The following is an 11,509-nucleotide window of genomic DNA, read 5'->3' on the forward strand; positions in this document are numbered from 1 at the left end:
GGAATGGCCCGTGCCTCATCGCCTACAGCAAGCACCAGCACAGAGCAGTGCCCACAGCCCCAGGTCAGAGCAGCGCCTACAGCCCAAACACAGACCAACGCCCACAGCTCCAGCACAGAGCAGCACCCGCAGCCCCAGTACAGAGCAGTGCCCACAGTCCCATCACACAGCAGCACCCGCAGTACCAGCACAGCCATGCCACCCGCAGTAAGCATCTGGGCCCCCTTCTGCACCGCTTGCAGCATTGCCGAACTCCAGCACTGCCCCTGCCACCTGTGACCCCCACTCCACCAGTGCTGCCGCCTTCCCTCCCCGGTAACACACCACTGGATTATAAAACGGGTCCCATATTTTTTTTTACCTTTTTTCCTTATAATATGGTGCGTCTTATAAAACGAAAATACAATACTTGGAAAATTGATGACATGTGCCATACTTATTTCACCTTCTGTATATCATTTACTTTCATTTTATGCTATGAAGCTAAGTCTTGTCAAAAGTTTGGGAATTGTTCTTGTGTTCAGTGTGCTATTGATTAAAATCTTACTGATTTATGCTGAGTACTGCATATCTTCAGGTTTAACGGTGATACATGTATATTATAGGAAAGAACACTGGTTTTGAGCTTTTGTCAGTTTCAAAAGCTCACCAATATCCTGAATTATAAAGCTCATTAGAAAGACTCCATACCAATGAAATATGTACAATAATTCGTTTTACCTACCTTTTCTATTTCTGTTGCAGTATTTCCTTTTGCTCCTTTAAAAGCTAAAGCCAAAGTAGATGAAATACACAATGGCGAGAAGATAAAATTTTCAGTCTTACTCTTTTCATTTAACTTTTGGTAAATGTCTATGGCCAAGGCTGCATTTGCTAGACGAAAATTATCCATTATCTGAAAAGTAAAATAGTCCATGAAAATAGTGCATCATAACATATACAGTAGAGCATTATATGGAATATCTTTGGGACCATTACCAAACAGATCAAAACAAAATGGTCTGGTTTAACAGAATGCAAAGGTGAGAGGGCAGTGCGCGAGCAAGAAGGGCAATTTGCTTTCTGTAACTACAATAGGCTTAAATGACAAAAGCATGGTCAAATCTAGATGTAACCGATTATAATCCCCTTGCGTGATGAAAAAGTAGTCACCCCGAAGCATTGATATCCTGTAGATCTGGAATTAACTATCTCTGATGATATTCCCCTTTAATATACAGTATAATAGTGGTGTACTGAAAAACTGGGATCTATTGCAACACAGAAGTTTTAATGAATGCCTTAACATTTACAATATTTCCAAACTGATATAAAACAGCATTTTGTTATATCTGCTTTTGTCGTGTCTGCAAGCCATAGTCACTATCTTTTGATAAAGTACAAAAATCTAGGACAGATTGTTTAGGTTTCCTTTCTCAAAAATGTGGCACACCCATATGAGTAATCTAAGCTTCCCTGAAGATATTGAACATAATTCAAGTAACGTGTCTCTCGGCACTACTGTTTTCGTGCTGCTTAAAGAGGACCTTTCCCCAAATTTTCAAGTTGAATTAGACACACTATGTAATAGTGGCTACAGAGTGGAATAAAACATTTTTATTTTTTGTTATTTTGCTTCTCCAATGCGAAGATATTGGCAATCAAACTATTTGGTACCTAATGAGTTGACTTTTGTTAACTCCAAGTGTATGTTATCAGAGGAATTTCACTTGGAGTGTGTACTAACAGCACTTTCTAATCATACAGGAGGTTAGACCACGATATCAGGGCTCTTACATGATTCAAAATCTTATACAAATCAAAAAGGTCAGTGGAGCCTTTTAGAAGTCTCGACACGGATCTTTTTAATTTGCATACTTCCCAGGGGGCAATGCACCTAGGATTTCACTGTGTTGAGCGCCTTCACTGGCTGCCGGCAGTGTTTTCTCTAGCTGGTCTCCCTAAGATCAGTGATTGTTTTGTCATTGTTGGTTATTGGTATACAGGGAGAAGTTCATGCCCCCATTGAAAACTAATCTATCTGATAACACTCAATTGCACTTACAAAAGTGAATTCATTGTAAGGCAAATAATTTGATTGCTAATATCCCAGCAATGGAGAGGCAATAATAAAAAATGTTTTATTTTGCTCTGCAGTCCCTATTACATCTTGTGTCCAGGTCAACATAAAAAAATGAAAAGGTCTTATACCATTATGTGGTCAAAATTTGTGTAAACGTAGTCATGAAGTGTGATTATTGTGGAAGGAACTTAAAATTATAAAAAACCTAGACAAACAAAGGGAGAACATCCAAAATTGCAAATAGATGTTCTGTTTAGCTACAACCAATGCTGTATAGAAATCAAAATTATTTGCAATAGTTGTTTTATTATTCAGATCTATGCATCAGAGCTTTCTTTGTGAAAGGGCAAAGATTAAGCTTATTTCCTCTGATGAAGTCGTCTTTACTAGAGATGAGCAATTCCGAACTGTAAAGTTCGGGGACTGCACCAAACACCTAGTGTCTGGTACTCAAACTTGAGCACGGACTTCTCACGGAAGTGGTCAAATTCCGATGCTGTTCGTATGCTAAATAAAGTTTGTTAAAAATCCTGCAGCAAGGCCATTCAACAAGTTTTCCAGCTTTGGGCACTTCCATAGCCATGCGAGGTACTGGCATGGCTGTGATTGGCCGGCCGCATCTAATCATCGGGTCTATATCACCTGGTGATGTGATGCTCGGCACACTCTGTCCTCTGGAAATTGACAAAAGCAAAGTAAGTCCCCCCTACATATTGTACACTTGCACCCTTTAGTGCCTTTTATGGGACACTAACGGATGTTTTAGCCTTATATAAATAAATTTTAAAAACTTGGAGTCTCCCCATTTTTGTTTACTAGCCAAGGTAAAGCAGACAGCTGCAGGCTAGTATTATCAAGCTGGGAAGGCCCATGGTTATTTGGTAAAAAAAAAAAAAAAAAAAACACACACAGGGAAAAATAGTTTAATTGAATAAAGACTCCCCACACTCCATCGTTCAACAAATTATTAATTAAATAAAATCCTCAAAGTTCCGATGTAATCCAATGTAATGTCCCACAATGTCCATCGAATCTTATGGAGCCTCATGCATGCTCAGAACAAGGCTCCATGGGTCACTTATGGTCAGCTGCAGGCATGGAATTTCTCATGCTTGTGAGCACTTCTGTGCTTGGCACTGACAGAGAGTTGGAGTTACTCCAACCTTTGGAACCTCATTCTCAGAATGAGGCTTCATAGGTTACTCTCTGTCAGCGTCAGGCATGGAGTTTCCCACACTTGTGGAAAATTCCTTGCCTGACGCTAACTGAGAGTTACTTCAACCTACAGTATAAAGCATTGTGCTTAGAGTGACACTCCATAGTTTGCTCGCTGTCAGCGGCAGGCACGGAATTTCTGAATTTCTCAGGCTTGATGGACGTCAAGTGACATTACACCATTGGATTACATCAGAATGTTGAGGATTTTTTTAAATGAATAAATTGGGGAATGAGGAACTGTGGGGGAGTCTTTATTCAAATAAACTATTTTTTCCTCTGTGTGTATGGGTTTTTTTTTACTTTACACTTACCAGGTTTATAATGGGTGTGTCTGATAGAAGCCTCTCCATTACTAACCCCTGAGATTGATGGCACCTGACATCAACCCTATAAACCATTACCCCGATTGCCACTGCACCAGGGCAATCGGGAACAGCGAAGCACCAGAATAAAAGCATCTAATGGATGCACCTTTTGTCGGGTAGCTGTGGGCTACTATTTTTAGGCTGGGAAGAGCCAAATAACCATGGGCCTTCCCAGACTCATAATACCAGCCCCCAGCTGTGTGGTTTAGGTTGGCTGGTTATCAAAAATAGGGGGGACCTCATGGTGTTTTTTTAAAAGGATTTCTTATTTTCATAAAAAAATAATAAAATAACAGCGTGGGGTCATGTCTATTTTTGATAATTAGACAAGGTAAAGCACACAGCTGAGGGCTGCAGTCCACAACTGTCTGCATTACCTTGGCTGGAGATCAAAAATAGGGGGGAACCCAGGCCATTTTTTTAAATTATTTATTCCCTATCCACATTTGTATACAGGACAATTGTCCTGCACTTACCACCATTTTGCTTCCTTTTGCAGCCCCATAGCCCATTTTACAGCACTTAAGTTTGGGTCCCCATTGACGTCTATGGGGTTTGGGGTCCAGGGTCAAGTCTGGTAATCGAACCAAACTTTTAACTAAAGTTTAGGTGAACCCGAACAACCATGGGTTCGCTTATCCCTATTCTTCATGTCTTTTTGGAACATCTGGAAGAATATTGTCTGGACTGGAGAAGAAAAGGTGAGTGCTACCATGAGTTCTGTGTCATGTCAACAATAAAGCAACTTGGAACATTCATGTGTGGGGTTGTTTTTCATCCAAGGCATTGGGCTCACTCATAATTTTTCCTTATAACACTGCCATGAATAAAGAATGGTATCTACACTTTTTCCAAGAGCAACCTCTACCAACAATCCAGGAGTAAAGGCCCCGTCACACTAAGCAACATCGCTAGCAACATCACTGCTAACGAACAACTTTTGTGACGTTGCTAGCGATGTTGCTGTGTGTGACATCCAGCAACAACCTGGCCCCTGCTGTGAGGTCGTTGGTTGTTGCTGAATGTCCTGGGCCATTTTTTAGTTGTTGCTGTCCCGCTGTGAAGCACAGATCGCTGTGTGTGACAGCGAGACAGCAACAACTAAATGTGCAGGCAGCAGGAGCCGGCTTCTGCGGAGGCTGGTAACCAATGTAAACATCGGGTAACCAAGAAGCCCTGTCCTTGGTTACCCGATATTTACCTTTGTTACCAGCCTCCGCCGCTCTCACTGTCAGTGCCGGCTCCTGCTCTGTGCACATGTAGCTGCAGGACACATCGGGTTAATTAACCCGATGTGTGCTGTAGCTAGGAGAGCAGGGAGCCAGCGCTAAGCATTGTGCGCTGCTCCCTGCTCTGTGCACATTTAGCTGCAGCACACATCGGGTAATTAACCCGATGTGTGCTGTAACTAGGAGAGCAGGGAGCCAGCGCTCAGTGTGCGCTGCTCCCTGCTCTCTGCACGTGTAGCTCCGTGCACTGGTAACCAAGGTAAATATTGGGTTGGTTACCCGATATTTACCTTAGTTACCAAGCGCAGCATCTTCCATGCGGCGCTGGGGGCTGGTCACTGGTTGCTGGTGAGCTCACCAACAACTCGTGTAGCGACGCTCCAGCGATCCCTGCCAGGTCAGGTTGCTGGTGGGATCGCTGGAGTGTCGCAGTGTGACATCTCACTAGCAACCTCCTAGCAACTTACCAGCGATCCCTATCGTTGTTGGGATCGCTGGTAAGTTGCTTAGTGTGACTGGACCTTTATTTGAGAGCCATTGTTTTGAGAACCTGTGGTAAATCCTCAAAATGTAGGTGGACAAACAAAACACAGAAATATTGATAAGCTCCAAGCACTGATTAGACAAGAATGGGTGGCCATCAGTCATGGCATGCCAACGGAAATTGCAGAAGTCTTGAAAAAGAAGGGTCAACATCAACATTTTAAATATTGAGGCTGCATAAACTTGATGTGTTTGAGAAAAGTTATGAAATGTTTATAATTGTTTATAAATAAACAATAATTGAATATAATAAACATTTGACTAAAAGAGCTAAAAACACTGAAGCAGCAAACTTTAGAGAAACCGTCTCAACTTGAGTCTCTTTTTCTGATTGGCCTGTTCTCCAATAATCATCTCTTCATTTGTTAATATGGTAGTTTAGCTACCAGTAATGATTCTCACATTATACTGCTGACTCTACAGTTATTGACCCAATTTTTCCTCACTAACCTGTTGTTCAAAAATGTCAGCCAAGTTTTAGTTTTTCATTTTGTTTAAGTGTGCAATAAAATGATTAAGTAACTGTTAACTGGTCGGCTCGCATGTTGATTCCCATCAACCTTATGATGCATTTGCTATTAGTATATGGCTGTTTTGGCACTTGCCTTCTTAAAGTGTTGTCATATCAATATATAGAGGAAGGTACCCTGCTTGGTACCCTCCTCAATTAGTAAAGGAAGGGCGCCAAAAAAAAAAAAGCACCTTTAAAGCTTAGGGATCAGACCTATCTACGTATTAGTGGACCATCTATTTGTGTTGCTGTCATATAAAATAACATTTTCCATACAGTAATCATTGCAAAAGCAATGTATGGCTTCTCACAGCTTTCCCTGACAATATCACCTGTTCGCTGTGGGTTCCTAAAGCCAAACCAGTATTTTGCCCCCTTGGTAACAGTTTTGAGGTCATGTCTCATATAGTTAGAAAACTGTAAAAAGGTTATCCTCTACTGGAGATCCAGTACAGGAAGTAGATCTCTTACCATTTCAAAAGTGTCCAGTTATTGATCTTATCTTAACCAAATGCTTCCCTGAGTATTGTATTTTTTGGGGTATTTTTTTAATCCGCCATCAGTTTCTCTTCTTTAGTCCGAATTTTCTTGGTCTTTACAAGAGGTCATTTCTTACAGAGCAAAAATTTACAGCAGTTTAAAAACACAACCCCAGCAAATCCAATGACCAACACCCTTTTCAGCTTTGGGCACTTCATTGTGGGCATCCTCTCGATTTAAATGCTATAGTTTGCAATATAAATAAAATATACATTACTAGTGGCCTTTCCAGTGCTCTGTCTCTGTGCTCTCATGTGTCATTGTTATGTCATGTGAACATTGCAGCCTTTAGCAGCTGCTGATGTTCTGTGGCCTTCAGAGGTCCATCTGACGGAAAGCTGCTACCTTTTAGCCTCTGCTGATATGCTGCAGCACTTACATGACTTGACTAAAGTGCTGAGAGACACGGTGCTGGAATTGCTAAAATGGTGCTGGTCTGGGAGGTGAGTATATATTGTTGCAATTTTATATGAGTGGACTATAACATTTAAAGGGAATCTGTCAGCAGGTTTTTGCTATCTCATCTGAGAGCAGCTTGATGTAGGCAAAGAGATTCTGAATCCAATGATGTATCGCTGACCTGACACAATCTGCATTTTTAGCTTTAGTCATGTAGTCCACAGACTTGTCTCGCCCACATCAGGCCCTCTATATATATTGTATGTTGATAGTGAGGTGAGGTGCCAATCGGGGGGGTGTCATAGTGCTTATTCATTCATTCATTCATTCATTCATACATTTTTTGTGCACGCTACAACCGATAACACTGTTTTTATCCCCAGTGTGAGCTATTTAAACACTGTAAGCAGCTCACACTGGGCTGAGCACCAAGCATACCCAATCACAGCAATGCTCGCTCGAGTGGTTGCATATGAACAGCATCTGAATTTACACTGATTTTTCTGTAAAGTGTGTGATCGGTGCAAACACCAAACTTTATAGTTTGGGTTCACTCATCTCTATTTCATTTTCATTGACACAAGAACAATACAGTCAAAGCCTTTTGTATTTGTATTTAGATTGCAGCATATTGTTGAAAACGTTTTAGCAAAAATATTCTGGTTTGTAAGCAACACATCTACGTGACACTGGCATATATTCCATGTTTACCATATCAAGTAATCATGATTTTATTACACTTAGGGCTCAGTATGCTTTATGAACATCTGTAAAACTTAGTACGGTAGCAGGATACATCAGGGATCCTCCCTGTAGAGTTTAGTTAATGATTAATTCATGTTAGTTGTCTGCAGTCTGTATAATCCATATTTACAAATTGTGTAAAGATGGATGAAATATAAGTCTATTGCTACATTATCACATCATTAGGGTTAGTGCTTAATTGGATGTGTTAAGTAGTAAAATCATATACATCTCTAATATGAGGGACTTATGAAATGAACTTTTATGCACCTTCATCAACTTGAGAGTTTGTCACCGTATTTGCTTTTAGTGTAGCATTTATACTATATATGTATATCTATCTATACATCTCTATATATACATATATATAGTAGATATGAATAGACATATATGTATATTGGAGATAGCCTACCTGATTTTATCCACTTGAGAATGTTTCCCAAAAAGAGCTTTGTAGTTGAGCTGCGGCTGCCCTGGAGAGCTGGATAATCTGCACTTGTACCTGAACACAGGGAACACACCCACTAACATAAGAAGGCATGTATGAGTCAGTTCTCTTCCTTCACAGAAAAAATGATAAGTATTGGCAGCATTAACTAAATGAACTCCAGCAGTTACTCATTGAGGCTACAGTGCTACAATGAGAAACATGCTTCTGCAAGAATATTGCTGTCAGTTCTCTTGTGAAATCCAACATTCTGCAAGCATTCGTTCAATTAGTAGAAAAATGTCATCATTACATAATAAACAGGCCAATCATGTAAGGTTTCTTGGAGGGGCACCAAAATAACACTAGGTGTAGAAGAGGGCTTGCACTGGGAAGGCTATATAGTAAAAGAAAATTTAAGTAACTTTGTAAAACCATAATAAATTTAAAAATATGCAGGCTCAGAGGAGGGGGTATTGTGGCTCAAGAAGGTCGTCGATGCTGCGGGCTCAGAGAGTGGGTATTGGTGGCTCAAGAGGGTTAGCGATACTGCGGGCTCAAGGTTGTCACGACGGAGGCACCTTTGATCTGCCGATGGGCAGCAGGCTCTATTGAATCACCGACAGTTGACATGATGGACTTCGAGAAAATGCGCAAATTGGCTTCTGCGAGTATTTTTTTGAAGTCCATCACGTCAACCGCTGGCAATTCAAAGGAGCCCGCAGCCCACTGGCAGATCATTGATGCCTGCCACCGTCGCCACACCCCTGAGACACCTCCAAGCCCATAGTATCACCGTCACTCTGTCCTGTGACCCTCTTGAGCTGCTCCATTGCAATGACACCCCTCATCTAAGCCCTCAGTATCGCCAACCGCACGACCGCCCCGGTAAGCCATATCTGGATTATAAGACACATCCCCATTTTACCATCAGTTTAGGGGGAAAAAAGTGTGTCTTATAAACCGGAAAATATGGTAATTAATTTGCATTTTATTGCATGAAATAAATATTTGATACAATAGAAAACAGAACTTAATATTTGATACAGAAACCTTTGTTTACAATTTTAGAGCTCAGACATTTCTTGAAGTTCTTGACCAAGTTTGCACACACTACAGCAGGGATTTTGGCCCATTCCTCCATACAGATATTCTCCAAATCTTACAAGTTTAAAGCCATCACTGGCAACATTGAGTTTCAGCTCCCTCCAAAGATTTTCAATTGATTCACCTCTGGAACCTGGCTAGATCACTCCAGGACCTTGAAATGCTTCTTACGAAGCCTATCCTTAGTGGCCCATGCTATGTTTTTTGGGTCATTGCCATGCTGGAAGACCCAATTATGACCCATCTTCAATGCTCTTACTGAGAGAAGGAGATTGTTGGACAAAATCTCATGGTACATGACCCCAACCATCCTCCCTTCAATATGGTGCAGTCATCCTGTGCCCTTTTCAGAAAAGCACCCTCAACATATGATGTTTCCACCACCATACTTCATGGTTGGGAGGGTGTTCTTGGAGTTTTACTTATCCTTCGTCTTCCTCCAAATACATCAAGTGCAGTTGATACCAAAATTTTACCTATTTTAGTTTCACCTTCCACATGACCTCTTCCCATGCCTCCTCTGGATCATTCAGATTATCATTGGAAAACTTTAAATGGGCCTGGACATGTGCTGGAATGAGCTGGGGGACCTTGTGTGCCCTGCAGCATCTTTATTCATGACTGTGTAGTGTGTTAATAACAGTAATCTTTGAGACTGTGGTCCTAGCTTTCTTCAGGTCATTGACCAGGTCCTCCCTTATAGTTCTGGGCTGATTTATTACCTTTCTCAGCATTATCTTTTCCCCTTGAGGCGACATCTTGAATGGTGCCATAGACTGAGTAAGATTGAGTCGTCATCTTGTGTTTCTTCCATTTTTTAATAATCATGCCAACAGTTGTTGCCTTCTTACCAAGCTGCTTGCCTATTGTCACCAGCCTTGTGCAGGTCTACAATTTTGTCCCTGATGTCTCACTGGAGAAATGGTGGCATTATGGACTGTCTTTATGACATTCTCTCAGGGACAACATTGTCCTGATTATTACAATCAAAGCTTCTCATATAAAGGAAAGTTTAGAGTAAATCTGACAGCTGATACAGGCACAATCTAGGAGCAGCATTTATGAGACACTGGCTGGATGATTTCAGCCATATATGTGTGACTCAGGAATCCTGGATTGCTTCAAAGAAAAACATAGGCCCGAATCATCACAATTATAATGCCAGAATTCTGGCATAAATCGCTTTAAAAAGTCAAAAAATGTTTGTGTTAATTGGAGTGGCACAAAAATGTTGTGACTTTTGGTGCTTTCAAGCCAGTATTGCCTAGCTCCCTTAAAATGTTCAGAAGTGGAGCAAGGGTCATGACGCCCCAGGTCATCTAATTCATGACAAGCTGTGGTGTAATTTATACCAGAAACCTAACTCCAGTCTGGAGTAACATTTGTGGCAAGGCACGCGGAGGTGTATGCCCCTTTCAGACGCACATGATTTATTAAGAGACAAGCAGATGTATGATATGCTGGCTGCATGATTTCAGCCATACAAGTTTAACTCTAAAATGCTGTGGAATATCAGAAAGAATCCTGAATGTCCGGATTCAAACAATTACAAAAGAATTCTGACAGAAATCACCAGTTTTGCCTAGCTCTGTCAAAATAGGTGGGGCGGAGAGGGGACAAGACGCCAAGGTTCGCCTAATTCATGATGAGTTGTGTTGTGAACTTCACTCCAGAAATCTTATTCTAGACTAGAGTAAGATTTGTGGAGCGTCATACGGAGGTGCATGTACCTAACAGACCAGCTTGATTCATTAAAAGACATGCACCTCTTAATGAACCAGCCGCCTCTGAATCCAGCCCCGGTCCTCATGAAGGTCAACATGAACAACCCGCCTACTGACTTGGAGTGACAGGTCTCTCTCCCTGTGTGCGTGTATAGAGAGATACCGGTCACTCAAGTGGAGGGGGCAGGTATAAATCACTACGGACATGCCGGACCAACTATTCTCCAGTGCAGCTTGGTCTGAGGGCTATTAAACTACATATTCCTCTGAAATGCCTCAGCATTTCAGAGTTTAAATATATACGGCTGAAAATTTACAGACAGTGTCTGAAATATGCATCAGACAACATGAATGTCAGCTTTCAAATTCCCTTTAAATGTTTAATAATCCCAGTCTTTTCTGTTTATATGCCAGGTGGGAAAATACCCTTAGGAAATAAATGAATCAGTCCTTCAAATACTGTAAATGCTGTTGCAGCAGTATATTGGTAAACTCAACTCAACAATGGCACTGGGATTTATTCATCAGGTCTCTGTCAGCATCTCAAGAACAAGATGCAGTGCAATTTACTTACTAGAGAAAGACACTATCTCGACAAAGAAGTGAACAATTCAATCATGACTGGTCATGAGCTGATGTA

The 11,509-nt window shown here is 41.2% G+C and overlaps 1 protein-coding gene across 1 annotated transcript in view; it reads right to left on the reverse strand.

The window, feature by feature from the left end:
- SERPINB5 (serpin family B member 5) overlaps positions 1–8,131 on the reverse strand; it is a 115,276-nt gene extending 107,145 nt beyond the window's left edge. Inside the window, exons 1-2 of the mRNA XM_075316496.1 lie at positions 8,024–8,131; positions 725–895 (exon numbers count right to left, since the gene is read on the reverse strand). Coding sequence (XP_075172611.1) covers positions 725–892 — 168 coding nt within the window. The 5' untranslated portion in view covers positions 893–895; positions 8,024–8,131. The remainder of the gene's footprint in view (positions 1–724; positions 896–8,023) is intronic.
- Between the last annotated feature and the right edge of the window lie 3,378 nt (positions 8,132–11,509).

This window comes from Anomaloglossus baeobatrachus, chromosome 6, assembly GCF_048569485.1.
Source record: "Anomaloglossus baeobatrachus isolate aAnoBae1 chromosome 6, aAnoBae1.hap1, whole genome shotgun sequence".
Lineage (NCBI taxonomy): Eukaryota > Metazoa > Chordata > Amphibia > Anura > Aromobatidae > Anomaloglossus > Anomaloglossus baeobatrachus.